Raw genomic sequence first — 16,642 nt, 5'->3', positions numbered from 1 at the left:
GAGCATGTAATACTGTGCTCATATCGCATTAACTCAGAATGCATTCACTGTGTAACCAACGAACAAAGCGCCAACTTAAAGGACTGGAAGCTATGTCCTTTTCTGTTAACCACACAGCAGTAAATCCTGAAATATAATTTAGCAAGCCTGAAGAGGTTTCTGTTTCTAGGTTGAGAGGCTGGTGTGATGAAGTGAAATGCCATGTGAACTCCTTACCCTTTCTGTTTGCATGTGGACCTCTGCCTAACCCCTGAAATGATATCATTTAGGTAGACTGGAGCCCATAGCTTGACAGATACCCTACAACTGGACTCCCTCCTGACAGAAGGTCATTTAGAGTATGTGGATTATTCAAGTAATTCACATTGATGGGGCTCTTTGAGCATGGAAACTGTTCCTTACTTACACATGTAAAGTTGCATCTTCTTCAATAATGTGTCTGTTCACTCACTTCAGAATAAACCAGTGCACAGTATATTAGCGAGTCAGATCTCATAAATGAGAGAGACTCAATCAGCTTAATCCAAGTTGAATTCCATTAGTTTCGCTCTTTTGGCAGATGTCAAGCTATAACTATGGGACTTGTATTGTTTTTGTCACGGAGGCATGTTGTGGAAAGTAACAACTTGCTATTCATGCAAATGCAGTGCCGTGTGCCTCCCGTCAGCATTGTAATGCATTGCCTGGCCTTGCAAGACCTTCGAGAACCCTAATATCCCACAGTTATAATGTGTCCAGGAAGTGGCTGGGGCGTAAGCATGCCAGCCAGTATTACATTTATAGCAGCCCTAGTTCCTTTAATAATCATGTGCACAATGCGGGGACAGAGAAGTCACCATGCAATATCGAAATGATCTCAAGGGGAATGTCACGGCTCCCATATATTAAGATATATGTTTTGATGACATCATAGTCATGAAAGTCAGGGATGCACTGCTGATCATGGAATGCTGTAATTCTCTATAAGCGCTTATCAATAATGGAGGTGTCGTCTTTCCCAATGTCCAGCTTAACTCAATTTATCATGTGCACTCTCCTGACGGAAACTGTCTCTGACCTACAGAACAGTGGGCCTTTGCAAAGAAACTGTTTGCCAAATTAGAACAAAGTTGTGCGCACTTTATTGAGGTTTTTTTCAAAGCACACAAACATTTTGACTTGTCTTCCTTAGTGTTACTCGAATAGAACTAAGACATTTGCATATAGTGGATCCCTCACAACAAAGTAAAACCAAATAAGAAGTGAATTTGGTGCAAGTTGGCAAACACTGCTGTCATTATGCCATGAGATTGTCCTCAATAAATTCAGCTCTATGTTTAAGGTTTAGGTTGTAAAACCCCATGAACTAAAGCATAATAATGAAGTTACAGTGTATTAGTATGCATTGTCATCGGAGATAATTTACTGTCTGTAACCAATCACACGGTCACACAAGCCTTGCATATAAACTAGTTTTTGGAGAACATACCATCTTCATTACTTACGTGATTATTTGTCTTTAACAAAGTAGGGAGCTATGTTTCTCTGCACAGAGACTTCATACAAGAGATGTGACTTGCCTACTAGTTAAATAAAGGTTTGGTTCCAATGTCACTGCAAGTTTACAAGAGAAATTACTCCAGTATTTTATTCCCTAGGTGGATGACCGAGCCAGCCAGGGACTGCTGGTGATGTTACTCAGTAAGTCAAGTATTCTGCCTAGTGCCTTCGAAGCCAGGAGAAGTGGTGCTTGATTGAAGGTAGTGATACTTGATTATCATCATGCATTCCAATTCGCTGTTACCAAAAATTGTGATGCAGCAGATTTTGCTGGTTCAAGGCTTCATTCTGTGAACTAAAAGCAGTATTTAATACATATCAAAAGCCCAATTAGCCCAGCTGAAAGTTTAGCCTGTGCAACTTGGCGACTGGCTGTGCCATCCATACCCCTGCAACCTCTCCCTACGTATCCCTGCATTCTTCATGAGTAATAACGAACACAGCATGATAGCTTTAACCAAGCAGCACAAAAATGAGTCAAGTGCAATTCAGTGATTCTCCAATCTCTTTAAAAATTACATTTAAAAATGTTATTTTTCTCTATGACTTTAAAATATTCTGTTTTCTTCATAACACAGAAAAGAATAGCGAATAGGTCAGTTTGTCAAACGCATTTATTAGCTTTAAAATCCTTTAAATGACTGCCACATGAAGTACTGTTAAATCCTTTTACTAGCAGTTTCCTGATGCTAGACGTCCAAGGGCACCAAACTCTGATGTTGTCGGTATGAGTGGCAGTAAGAGATGCCTTAGGCAGGATCTCCATTATTGTTTACTAAAGGGGAATTAAACTCTGCATGCAAAAGACAAAGTGAAACAAAGGTGGCATTCATTGCAATGGTTTATATTGCAATCTGCTGCTCCCCAGACTATTGTTTCTAAGTTTATTTAAAATGTTTCCCGTTCTGGTAAATTAGATTCTACTGAGTCTAATCCCACTGAAGAGCTTGTCCTGCAATGGGAGGCTTATTGCTGGTGCTTTTTTGAAGAGATATAATAAATAACTTGAAGTGTATTAACACTTCTCCTTATGTTGGATTGATATTCTGAATTTCACACAAATGTAAAAGTGAATAACTTGAGTTTACGTGGATCACAGCAGCATGAGACAGGGAGAGTGGAAGGCATTTATACTCCATTGTGTTGCATATCATATCATTTTAACAAAGCTTTCTCAGGCATTCATTGTATATAAGGCCTGCAAAGTAAACAGTGTAGAATGAAAGTGTACTCTCTATTGAGATGGAATTGAGACTGCATCTTTGGGCAGCAGAATTATAGTAAGTAGATAGCATCAAATACCAAGGTTCAGTATTGGTACAATTGAGTTTATTCACTCGTGTGTATTTTGCAGTCATCCCACAGCAAGGGCTGTTATTGCTGTGCAGCTCTAACGTGTTATTCATTTTAAAAGTAATAACTTATCTATCGAAGACACAATCTTTTATTAAAATGTTATCCAGTTGAAAACTTTTAATAGAATCACATTTAGGATAAAAAAATTCTAACTTCTTTTAAAACTAGTCAGAGCACTTTTAGGAGCTAGTTTTTTGTTGTTGTTGTTTGTTTTGTTTCTAACTCTTTGTTGCACTGCTTTATTACAGTATACCAGACATCACTTTTTGGTCCAGATAATGTATTTTTTATGAGAATATTTTGGGGATTAGGGTTACAGTTACAGTTAGGGTTAGGGTTAGGGTTAGGGTTAGAGTTAGAGTTACAGTTAGATTTAGGGTAAGGTTAGGGATACAGTTAGAATCAGGGTTAGGGTTAGGGTTAGAGTTAGGGTTAGGGTTAGTGTTAGGGTTAGGGTTAGTGTTATAGTTCGAGTTCGAGTTAGGGTTTGGTTGAGAGTTTGAAACTTCTTTTCCCTTGATTCCCCCTATACAGGAGTGGGAGTCCAGGGAAAGGAATATGCACTGGCCATCTCACTTGTTTTGGATAAGTTGCAGTTTCCTAAATTCAAGGCACTTACTGGTTAGGCTGAGAGTTTGAAATGGGCTTCTAGAAACAGTTATATGGGCTATCGAAAGAGGCGTGTTTCCATTAGTGAGCGTGTTGATTTCCAACTGAAAGAGAAGTGTTTCCATGAGTGGGCATGTTGATTTCATGCTCCCAGTGTTTGGACTGTTGTAGAAGTGCAATTGTTCTGCATTGACGTGGAATTACAGACTAGGAGAAACACTGCCCTTTGTTTAATGCAAAAGAACTTGCTTCAAAACAGTTTAATTCCTTGAGCAAATATATTTAAACTCTCTTTCCGTCCCTGCATTGTCCTCTTTTGTTTTTCCTTTGGCCCTGTTTATCAGGGAGCAGTAGTTATAATTAGTTCAACTCCAGCTCCGGTGTGGGCGGATGCATTTCTTGGCATGTTACTGGCAATGCTCAGACAGGCAGCAGTTAATAAAGTAAAAAACAGACCTGAAGTCTGGAAAACAAATCCATGAGATCTGATGAGCAGTGGAGTGAAATATCATTTCCAATGAGGGAGTGAGAGAGAGAGAGAGAGAGAGAGAGAGAGAGAGAGAGGAGAGAGAGAGAGAGAGAGAGAGAGGAGAGAGAGAGAGAGAGAGAGAGAGAGAGGGAGGGAGAGAGAGAGAGAGAGAGAGAGAGAGAGAGAGAGAGAGAGAGAGAGAGAGAGAGAGAGAGAGAGTGAGAGGGAGTGAGAGAGAGAGAGAGAGAGAGAGAGAGAGAGAGAGAGAGAGGGAGTGAGAGAGAGAGAGGGAGGGAGCGTGTGAGAGAGAGAGAGAGAGAGAGAGAGAGATTTCACTGTGTTTTTTTTTTTTTTTTTTTTGCACTGTGTTGTTGTTGCAGGCAGACTTTCTTACAGTAAGTGATTAAAGTGTAAGTGTTTAATCTAGCGGGAGCCTCATCTAGGAAAGTTTAAAAAAAAAAAAACAGCTTCATTAAGAAACCAGCTTCATAAGAAACCAGCTTCATTAGAAACCAGCTTCATTAGCACATCACTAGATGAAGAGGCACAATTAAGCAATGAGAAAATCAATTGCTTAGCATTGCATCCATTCCCATACCATGCCATTCTTCAAGGAACAATGATCTACATTGTTCTTGACGCAGAAAACTGCAAGTTGGCAAAACAAAAAAGAAAAGAGAGAAACGCATTGTTACCAGCTTGGTGCCCACCCACTGTCTGTCACACAGGGACATGCTGTACTTGCATTAGTAGGAGTCTGGATTGTGTTTTACTCTGCCATGTGCAGACTCCATGGAGTCAGAGGGAAGGTCCCCCAGTACAGAAATAACAGACCCTGCCCCTTTAACGCCACACATGTGCTTTGGGTCTAAATTTGGAAGCTGACCAAAAGCTGTAATTCAAAACCAGCAGAGTGGTGCAGCATACAGTTGCAGAGCTGCTTCGGTTGAAACCAGGGGTTAAGAGACTGAAAAAGCATCCAGGAAATTCCTCAGGCCTGGGCAGGAACTTGGCTGAGAGCCTTCTTATTGGAAAATCTGACAAGGGTATGCCTGCACTCTGACACGCTGGGCCTCATGCTGTTTCTGTATCTCTCTGACACACCCCGAGTTTGTATGTGTAACAAGAAGAGGTAAGGTTTGATTTTGGCATGATCTTTGCAGCTTTGTTTTGTTTTGTTTCTTTGAAGGATCTGTCCTTTGTTTCTTATTGGAAGAGTAGTGAGTTTACTGCTGTGTGTGTGTGCATGTGTGTGTTATGTTGAAATGAAAGCAAGGTCTTTAGTTTGCCGTGCTGTGTGATGGACTCTCAAAGGAACTCAAGACTTCTGTGATTGGGGGAGGCAGACCCTGTTTGTGATAAATTTAAAAGGACTGCTTTAAAAGGGCGGTATTGAATTATGTGAGTACGCTCACTGGATTCACATACATTTTTTTACTAAGGACTGAACCTTGGTTTTAAATTAAACATTGAACAGTAAACTTATTTAAACAAAGTTAAAGAGTTATCAGCGTAAGAAAGTGCTGGGACTGTGAAACATACTCCGCACTGCAATCCTTTGCTTACTCACTAGAGAGACTAGCGGCAAATAAATACATCAATAAATAAGATGTGACTTGATTGTTAATTATTCAAAGTTAATATGTCAAAATCTGACGTAAAAGCTGGAAAAATATAGAGCTGTCATTTAAAGTGACAGTCACTTCTGAATATAAACAACTAGGACATCACAGTAATTCTGATGAATGAACATTTTAGACATTTTAGGAGGGGGGTGTACACAATTAGAACAGAGTTAACTAAAAGCCCTTGGTGCAATATTCATATGTAATTGTTTGTAAACTGAACTACAGAATGGTCCAAAGCATATTTTAATTGATGTTGAGAAACCCTATGAAAGTTTTCCGTAGTGGAAGTGTAATAAAGCACAGTGAAAGCAAAGTAAAGCATGGTTAAGCACTGTAAGGCCCAGGGAGGTATGTTAAAACATTTTATAAACCATGGTAAACCATGGTAAAGTATGGTAGTGAATGCATACGTTTACCATTGAAGAAACAGTAACATGACTGTGCAGATTGAGCATGGTAAACTTTTAAAGGTTGTTTGAAGATTTCCATATCCCCATATTGCTTCTCTTGTTACAGAAGCTATTGTTTCGGTGCTGGCTTCTGCAAGCTGCCTAATAAATTCTCAATCTGACACTTTAAAAATCGTAAATAATAATATTTATAATGCTGCCAACAGTTAACATGCAGGTCAAGGGATGCATTAACTAGACAACAAACCTCACTGATGCCAAGATCAGAGCAGAGCTGAATAATACTGTATCCTTCTAGTTGCCTTTTTTGAATCCAGAATATATCTACAAAACTGGTTCAAAACACACAGCCTCTTTGTCCTGTCCATTCGCTCAAATTCTGTAAGCGTTAGTTTAGAGCAGAAATATTCCCATTCACACAAACACGACGCACCCGGGCTCCAGAGCAGAAAGTACTTTGGCAACTCAGGGCAGAAATATATCTCTGTGGAGAGGAGACAGGGAAGCTGAAAGAAAAATTACAGGGCTGAGCAATGTGCAGTCGTGGGAGTTTAACAGGGGAACTGCAAGCTCAAGGCTTTACCTGTCTATACAGTACCTGAATCATTACTGTTGACTGGATTAATATGTGTATAGTGAACTCTATATGAGGTGTCAATTCACATTGAAGGGTTTTCAAGAATCAGTCGTCTTAGCTTTTGAAATACAAGAACTAAAATGAGTTTGTATCTCAGTGACTCAGACGAGGATTCAGATGCCTGACCTTACTTTTAGCTAAAGCGTTCTTGACAAAGCATCCAGTAACGCTCAAGTAACCTCTAATCCAACAGTGGGATTGTGTAGAAAATACTTTCAAGGTGGTCATATGCTTTGAGCACATTCTTGCTTTGAACAAGCAGATCACACTGTGATGTGTGCCCTGCTCAAGACCATTGTCTAGTGTCACATTTAAAAGGAGAATTGTCTTTTTTTAATGCATTTGAATTGATTTGCCTCATTCTTGCATTTGTACCCCATGTTGCATTTTGTTTAAATGTTATTTTAAATAAATAAGGAGGAGAGTGAGTAGCAAGCAAAACTGACCAAGATGGAATTTTAGAGCTAAAAAAAAAAATCACCTGATGAGAGCTCCCAGGTGCCCGACAGTGGGAGGCTGATAGTAATCTAACAGCACATGCGTGGTAATATGAGAGCATGGAAATTATGAGATCAGTGTGACATGTTAAGCTATTCTGGATAGCATAGGGAGCACATACAGTAAGGCAGAAACGTGGGATTGGGTATTCTGTCATGTCAATCTGTCAGAGCTGATGTGCTCAAGAATGCTCATCATGTTCAGGGTGGGAGACTTGTCAGTTACATGTGCACAAAGCATCAGCAACCTCAGACAGTGCACATGTACTTCATGTGAAAATCGTTTTGCATAATATAACCCCAACTCCTAATCCTTTTCTGATACAATTGTGTACTTACATATATCATGCAAAAGATGTAGCTGATGAACGATGATGAAATACCTGCATTGTACAGGAACAGAAACAAGAGAAAAGTATCTGAAGAAGACATACTGTGGGCTTCACTCAAGTTTACATTTTGCATTTGCCAGTTTAATATAAAAAGCCTGCAGGTCAGTGCTTGTTTACAGTGTCATAATAGGCACTCTGCTAATGGCTGGGATGTACTCATCATGGTAAGCTCTGCGAAGCCCTGATTCACACCCCAGACCTTATGCAAAGCAGGACTGTGTTAATAGAGATGCAAGAGCAATTATAAATGAGGTTTTACAGTTTTACCACCTAATACCCACGAAAGACATTAACAAATATGCATGCTGCTTCCCATCTGTAATTACAATAGGTTATCAAGTCTGCAGTGACACTGGAGTAGAAAGATGGTGCTGTATTCGAAGATACCTGCCTCTATTCTGATTAAGGAACCCGAAAATGCTTTGAGCGCATTAAATTGTGCTTCAAAACGTAATTCCTATTTGACCTTCAGACCATGTGGCCCATTGTACCCAGGAACAGATCAATGGAGTGTTTGTATCTGCTGATGAATCGTACTTCTTGTGTTCTACCCCCTAATTCGGGGGGACACACATGGAAGTACGAATAGTAACATTCCCAGAACTCAGGTTTTGCTTACTTACGTTAAAGTTTTGTCGACAGAACTGTTAATTTGACGACCGTCCAAAGACATCCACTGCAGGACGTGTCGCGTTGTTACTCCATTCGCACCCGTAAGAATGGTCAGTCACCTAATTTTTCCAGGTATTGATTAAGTGGTCAATTCCCATCACCATGCCCATTATAAAACCTTGGATTCTTGGATAAATATTAGGAAGATGTATTCCCTTTGCCCATTAATTTGAAGTGTTTGCTCTGAAGAACCCTTTTTTTTCCAGAGCGTTCCAATAAGACCTGACATTTGTAAAAGCACTTTCCCAATTAAGTATTTTAGCAGTTACAGAGATCCCCCGGTGTCATGGCATTTAGCTTTTAATGTCTTTAAGGATCTACAAGTTGTCCAAATGTATTTTCACTGCCAGTAGCTTGGCTGCACTATATGATGTCACATATTGCAGTGTAAAATGGTGGGTATGGGCCTTGAAAATTGACCTATATGCCAAGCTAGCCCAGCATGGTTTATATATAGTGCTGTAAACAGCAGGAAAAGACTATTTGGGGGGGAGAGGGGAGAGGGGAGAGGGGAGAAAAATCAATCTGGGCACCAACAGTGCAGCAATAGAATGTTAATGTTAATGGAATGCATGGTTCAGTGTTAACTATGAAACTGTAGCAAAGCGCAATACAGAACATCTTTCTTTGCAGTAGAGTGCTGTTTCACCATTCAGAAATGAAGAGCAAAAAACCCCTCATGCTAAATTCCTCTCCCTTTGTCTCTTACAGATGACCCAGGAACAGTACACTGATAGAAACAATGTCTCTCAAGAACCACACGTGTACAAAGTGGGGATCTACGGCTGGCGAAAGCGTTGCCTGTACCTCTTTGTTCTGCTCCTCATGGTTTTAATCCTGGTCAACCTCGCTTTGACAATCTGGATCCTCAAAGTCATGAACTTCACGATTGTAAGTACTGCCAGGCTTGTGCCAACGGGGCTGTTTAAGAAACTGTCTGAGCGACAGAAGGGCTCTGCAGGGGTTCCCACAATTCCTTGCTTTAGAGCAGCCTTTGGAAACAGTACCGATGCATTGCCACCCCATCAAGAAGCTGTTTTAATTGTGTTGTGCAGCAGTGGCTGGGTTTGTTAGCAGCTGATCCTGTTGTGTCACAGCAGGAGGTGTAAACATGTTCTTAGTTCTTTCTTTGCATTTTTCTAATGCCTTTTTATTTGTTTGTTTTTGTAACGGCAAAGTACAAAAATGAAGTGGCCGTAATTCCAAACATATGTTGCTGTTTTTTACGTATGGAACAGATAGTTTTGAGACTCAATGCAGGAGGATTACATTGGATCAGTGTGGTTTACAATGACCCTTTTCTCAGATACTTAAATATATATATATATATATATATATTAATATATTATATATATATATATATATATATATATATATATATATATATATATATATATACACACACACACACACACACACACAGGTGCATCTGACTGTCATATTTAAGTCAATGATACTCAATTAAGGAGCTTAAGAGTCAGTGATGTTATAGTGGTATGGGGGAGTATGTTATTGCAATGTTATAACATGTGTTTACAGCATAAACACTGTGTAATTACACTGTTATAACCTGCGTTTATAGAATAAGTCTATCAGCTACAGCACACTTCCACCACAAACACAAACATTCCAGGGAACAATTACGTGGTTTTGACCTTGTCTGAGTGTATGGGAACTGAAAAGTCAGCTGTCATGAGCGTTAGGGCAACACTGCTTTTCTTTTGCACCTCTGTTTTGGTGCTGCATGACAGAAGCTCTCTTCTAAGTTCCCAGGGGTTTTGCCAAGCCGCCACGCAGACTAAGCTCCATCAGGGCTTAACGGTGAATCTGGGGCGTCCCCAGAAGCAAAGCCAGGACTGACAGTTTAGCAGAAGGGTGCGCTGGCTTTGATAAGCAGATTGCTGAGCGCAGGGGACTGGGCTATGTTGTGGACAGGCTGCACTGTTTAGAGCTCTCACTGTCACCCTCTATCAAGCACGTTGCTCTTTCAGCTGGCATTGTCATTCCAAGCAGCTTCAGTCGTTTGGTCGCTCTTGACTGAAACTGCTCAGCTACTGGTTGTTTTTATGCGGGGGATTTGGACAGCGTTACAATCGTTTCTATTTTAGCTACTGTCACATTAAAATAGCTTCCTCTGATTAGACACCCAATCCTGCAGGAATTCAAGGGTACAGAATTCCAGGTGACCTTTATCAGCAGCAAAAACCCCACGATGCAGCACAATCTACAAGCCCCGGTAATACTCACTGCATCTGACGCTCAAGATGTCCATGCACTGCATTGATTATGAGCAGTGTCTGAACGGATAGACGTAATCCTTACAACAAATATCATTGCAGCTTGGAGATAAGCAAGATGCATGGGACAAATAACCTTAAAAACCCCTGTGGGACTGAATATCAAATAAAAAAAGATTACAGCATAGCTACTGTATCCAGCATATCTACCATACCCAGCATATCTACTGTGTCCAGGATCTGTTTATCCAGATTCCCGTGCTGCATTACCGTGCTGTGCGACTGCTGTTTAATATTTCCAGTGCCTGACCATTAGTAGTAGTATTAGCAGTCATCTCAGGAGAAGAAGCAGAGGTTCATTTGTAAACACAAAGGTACCAGATCTTATAATGAAGGAAGCGGGAGAGCATTCTTGTTTCTAGAGGTAATGCACGCACCTTGATTTGCAGCAGCTCCAGCACATGCTTCAACTTCTTAGCTGCTTGTGTTTTTTTGGAGCGGCGTGGCTTGGGTTGTAAAAGCACAAGTAATGCTGCATCGTAAAGTATATTGTTACAGACTGGTACACTTTTGTCATTCACTTCATGGAACAGGAAGCCCTTTTTTGAATACATGGTATTTAGATATGGAGTTCTTTTTGTCAACTCTTTTGTTTTTGTTTCATAAGGCTCATTGTTTGCAAACTGTACAATTGTCGCCTGTCAGACAAAGGTTGTGGATCTGGGTTTGGGGGAACGATGCAGCACAACTCAAGTATTTAGAGCACATTATTGTGCTTTATTGATCTGGTGCAGGTGTAACAAAGCCCACTTGGTAGCATAGGCTACAAAATCCTTTCAGTCATGGATCTTTATTAGATCAGCTGCTTTTCATCTTGCAATTATTTTATTTAATCAGAGTCTGCGCTTACAAAATATAAAATACAATAAAATGAAGAGCTGCTTAACTGAGACCTACACCCTCCCGTCAAAATTGATCACTTATAATTGAAGACCTGACGATATCTCAGTGATCCCTTTTACTGGTGGATCCTACAATCCCACTCAAGAATGAAACAGCAATACCTTTGGCGTGCATGATATAAATGCAGTTAGATACGCAATTAGAAGAGCCTTATTCAGGTTATGTTAATGAGGGCCAGGTAACCACAAATAACAGATGCACAAACACAAAGTGCATATCCATTCTAATGGAAATGATTTTACCTGACTTTGAAATACCATATCTCAGTCTGGCTTCATCTCCCTAAACATTGAGTACAATGGCTTTCTTCGATCTCAGCATTCATTCAGCCAGCTCAAAATTTGTTCGCCTTTTCAACTTCTTTGTGTGGGCATATTGATTTATCACCGCTGCTTTTCATACAAGTATCACACTGAAGAATGTCAATGAAAATTGACAGTGTGTATTGGAGGTAGTGCCTTAGATTGTAGTCTGTGTAATTGCATTGTAATAACTGGGCTATTGCTTATGATTCCTGCTTTTACACGGTAACTGCTGTGCAATTACATGGAAAAGGTCTTGTGGACAGTATCATTTTACCTGGTGTGATTACATGGTGACAGCCTCGTGGGAAAGGGGTGTTTCCATGTCATTACATAAGGATTCCCTTGGCACCCCACATGTGTGGTGCTGTACATTAAGGTGGAGGTTAAACCCATATTTGTTTCAGATTAAGCTGCTTTAGTTTTGTGTTCTAATGTCTACCACTATTGCAATAGTCCAGCAATAGACTCTTGACCAACAAAAGAAAGAAAGAAAGAAATCAAGAAAGAGCCCAACCCAGATGTTCTTCCAATTCCCTTGTCATACTGTAGCTAGTTCAAGGTTTTATCCAGGAAGAGCAAGCAGCTATTTGATGAGAGCCCTCCTCAAACACACAGATAGCCATGGATTTGACAGAAACACTTCAATTCTCTTTAAAAACAGATGGAAAATGCAAAAACAAAGGTAGACTATCTTGAAAGTTCTAAATCCAGGGTAGACACAGGATTCACCTGGCCTGAAGAGGGACTATCAACATAGTGAATCCTGAAGGGGGACCGTGAATCCTATTGCTATCTCACATGACTTCATGACTTTATAACAGCAAAAATAAAAAAAAAGCTGCCCTATGTGCTTTGCCAAACTCTTGGAAGGTCTTACTTGTTTGGGGTGGGGGATGAGATGTCAGGAAAGAGAAACACCATGAACTGGTGGAGCAGGCCAGCTGTGTATCTTTGCGTGAATGATGCACGATCAGTTTAATATTAATAGAAATGTTCTAGCTCCATGTATGGCCAAGCTGTAATACTAATAGCATGGGGTGATTGCAGTCTCTGCTGAAGCTAACTCAGTGTTTTTTTTTTTTTAAAGATATTTTGGTGACACTTCAAAAATAATATCCCAAATTCTTATGACTGCCAATAGAGCTTCATAGGATTGCATTGGCATAACATCTGAAAGCAAATGTTATTTTGCTGTGCAGATAAGATTAAGAAATGAGTGCACACTTATAAATAACGAAGTGGAAAGACACAGGAACAGCAGCTAATGCTTTTCACTTGTTACAAATCTGTGGCCGTTCATTTAAAACATGGTATTTTCAATTACGGTAATAAATTAAGTTTTGAAGCTGTGCATTACACGTAAACCCAGAATATATATATATATAATATATATATATATATATATATATATATATATATATATATATATTATATATCAGTAGTTTCTTGTGTTTTCTCAAGTTTTATAGCAGGCATTGAGTGTTACATCACTTGCAGTTTTAACAAAAACCTTAAAATAGGGACTTTATTTTAATACAGCACAAGACACGTCCACAGAGCAAACAACACAAACAAGTGGAATGCTAATGTTAACCATGTCAACGGCAAGACCTGAAGAAGATGTTATGACATGACATTTAGTTACAAATTTGACATTTTCAACACTTGTTCCCAGCACTGTCGGCATATGTGTTCGAAAAGGGCATAATCATAACGAACCTTGCTCAGTCAATTGGAACAAATTGGTCTACATACTGTATGAGTGGTGAGAGCTTTTAAAGGTAGTGAGGCTGTTAGAAATCAAAGGGTTTGACAGAGGGGGGGATGGGAGAGAGAGCGAGAGAGAGAGAGAGAGAGAGATACAGAATGTTACATCATCCTGTAGAATTAAATGCGCAGGGGAGGGGGGTCCAGAAAAGGATAATATTTCACCTAAATATTATTCTAGAGAAATGAAATTAAAAAGATACGCAGGCATGCAGGAAGCACACCTGTCTTCACTGATTTGTTATTGTAAACTCCCAGAATGATGTTTCTTCTTACTAATGACAACTCCTATCAATTCATCCAGCAAGCAGAAACTGTTCTGAAGGAATCTCACCACTGCCTCAGCCGCTATAGACGTGAGTTTCTGCAGCTGTGCTTGTATGCTCTTGACTGTCAAAGCTGTCAAAACTGCATTCCCTATCTAGGCACACAAACAACCTATGTCTTTTATTAGATCCTGAGCCTACTCCAGAACATCTCTCTCTATCTCTTTATAACACAGTACAACTTGTAATGTGTTTTTGGTTCCTGGTTCTTGAGCAATCGTGTGACACTGTGACCTTTCAACTCTGTTGGCTCTGCCTGCTTCTATTCTACCCAATGTAGCATGGTTGAAAGGTCATGATATCATGTGGTTTCTCAAAGATTGTTATTTAGCATGAACACTCCTCTTTTAGGATGCTTTCCTGCAGTATGTTGTGCTGTTCATGCAGTATGCTGTGCTGTGCTGTGCTGTTCCTGCAGTATGCTGTGCTATGCTGTTCCTGTAGTATGCTGTGCTGTGCTGTTCCTGCAGTATGCTGTGCTGTGCTGGTCCTGCAGTATGCTTTGCTGTGCTGTTTCCGTAGTATGCTGTGATGTGCTGTGCTGTACTGTTCCTGCAGTATGCTGTGCTGTGCTGTGCTGTTCCTGCGGTATGCTGTGCTGTGCTGTTCCTGCAGTATGCTGTGCTGTGATGTTCCTGCAGTATGCTGTGCTGTGCTGTTTCTGCAGTATGCTGTACTGTGCTGTTCCTGCAGTATGCTGTGCTGTGCTGTTTCTGCAGTATGCTGTACTGTGCTGTTCCTGCAGTATGCTGTGCTGTGCTGTTCTTTTGCTTGTCGGGTCTCACACATACAAATCTGCAGTACACAATACTAGAATAAAGCTAATACAAAACCAGACAAAGCACTTCAATGAGGAGTCTTCTTCAGTCCTCCGTCATGTTACAGCGAGTCGTACTATCTGCATCCTGACAGCCACATCGATCCTGCAGTGCCTATAAATAATACATGTACAAGAATGCAAGTTAAATGAAGTTCAGTTTGGCCTCTATGGAAGAGTTTAGCTGCCATGTAGAGCTAAAAAACAAAACAAAAATAAAAGCATGATTTCTATTTTTGTGAGATCATTATTACATTATAACTAGGGCTTCTGATTTTGCTTTTTAAAATAATTATGCTGATTATTTGATTATTTTCTGAAGAAAACACAATTTATCAGGTTTCAGAAAATCACACAGACTAATGCACTACTAATATGCTATTGTAGTCGTAATCCTAACTTGTTGCATCCTAGTTCATATTGTATTTTAGTAGTAATATTTATTTTGCACTTAATATAAAATATACTGTATTTAAATATTAAGCTTGCATTGTAACCCTGTACTGTCCTGTAACAGTAAGTCATCTTGGATAAAGGCATCTGCCAAATAAATAAATAAATATGCAATTTCTCACTAGCACAAGTAAATTCACAAACCAGGAAAGACTGTCAAGCATGGCTGATGCAGTAAACAAATCCAATTGCATTTTGGATTGGACCAGAACCATAAGGAAATGTTGGAATGTTGAGCATGTTTGGATGGAATTGTGATGCAATAGAACACTCCGGGGGAAAGCACCAGTCTGATGTATTGCATGCATTGCTGGACAAGTACATGGATGCAGACGAATGCATTTGAAATGCATTGGAGAAGAATTTGTTGTCCGTCAGAATGACGTTAGACAGCTGAATGATATTATTAACTCTCAGGGGGTTAAATTTAGGAGATGAAATCAACTGACTCGCACAACTCAGATTTTCTATGGCATCTTGAGTCCTATAATAAACTGAAACCCTATGGAATCTGCATTAACGGTGCAACTGATGGGTATTCTAGATACACCATCTGGTTAAATGCAAACACAACTAACAGTGATCCAGCACAAGTAGCAAGTTATATTATGGAGGCTGTGAAATCAAGAATGGGGTGGCCCAAGTGAGTATGTGAAGATTTGGGGATGACAAAATACTGGCACTCTTTCTATTTCACAAGGTAATTATTATGTTATGGCCTAATAATTCTAATGTGAAAATGGAAATCTGATTTAGCTTTAACATTATATGGGCTGTTTTTATTTGTTGCTCTCATGGCAGCTAAACGCATGTTTTTTTCTGAATTCCAGTGCTATTCATTTTGTGCCTGTACCTGCGCAGCATGGGGTCTAGTTAGAGAAAGATGGCGAGTGTGAAGTAACCGCTAACAAACTTCTCATCTCCCCCAATGGGCCCTTCAGCTCCGCAGTAATTGTTATCACATTCCCTGCCTTTCCTTGAGATTGTATCGACCTTCAGAACTGAGAAAACAGAATCACTCCACTGCCTCTGCATAGCCGTGCTCTTCTCAGCTAAAACTATAATAACCACAGCTTAAGGCTAAGAGTAGTGGATTATCCCACTGGGAGCCAAACTTCTCCCCAGTACATATTTACATTCTGCTATCTGGTACGTAGTGTGGTAACACTCTACATGAAGTGTCTCTAATTACTGTGTATTTACAGAGTAGTTGATTAGTAAATGCATGTGTGCTTACGATTAATTACAATGTTATTATGCATAGTTGCAATGTACTTGATGTCTAAATCTTTTTGCATGATATAACCTTAATCCTTTTCTGATACAATTGTGTACTTAATTACAATGTTATGGTTCAGAGTTATAAATGACACTTAGTTAACTTAGCACCATAACCAAGCATCTGAATTCTTGCAAGGCACCCAATTGCCGTTCCTCGAATTCCCAGACCATTCTTTTGGAAGCTTTGTACAATAGCATCCATTCTCCTGGATGTGTTGTTTATGCCAATACCTCGATACAGGTGAGAATTAATCTTTTATTGTCATGAGGGGTTTAGTAATGCA

General features: G+C 39.8%; 1 protein-coding gene across 4 annotated transcripts in view; it reads left to right on the top strand.

Annotated features, from left to right (window-relative positions):
- LOC121324680 (delta-sarcoglycan-like) overlaps positions 1 to 16,642 on the top strand; it is a 112,503-nt gene that overhangs the window by 59,709 nt on the left and 36,152 nt on the right. For 2 of the 4 annotated variants that reach the window (XM_041266793.1, XM_041266794.1), the window contains exon 2: positions 8,921 to 9,100. In XM_041266793.1, coding sequence (XP_041122727.1) covers positions 8,921 to 9,100 — 180 coding nt within the window. Of the gene's footprint in view, positions 1 to 1,669; positions 1,740 to 4,829; positions 5,106 to 8,920; positions 9,101 to 16,642 lie in introns of those variants that run through there. The other 2 variants (XM_041266795.1, XM_041266792.1) reach the window with 2 other exon arrangements.

The sequence above is a fragment of the Polyodon spathula genome, chromosome 12, assembly GCF_017654505.1.
Source record: "Polyodon spathula isolate WHYD16114869_AA chromosome 12, ASM1765450v1, whole genome shotgun sequence".
Taxonomy (NCBI): Eukaryota; Metazoa; Chordata; class Actinopteri; order Acipenseriformes; family Polyodontidae; genus Polyodon; species Polyodon spathula.
Note: the sequence above shows the minus strand (reverse complement) of the source record. Positions and strands in the feature narration are given on the sequence as shown.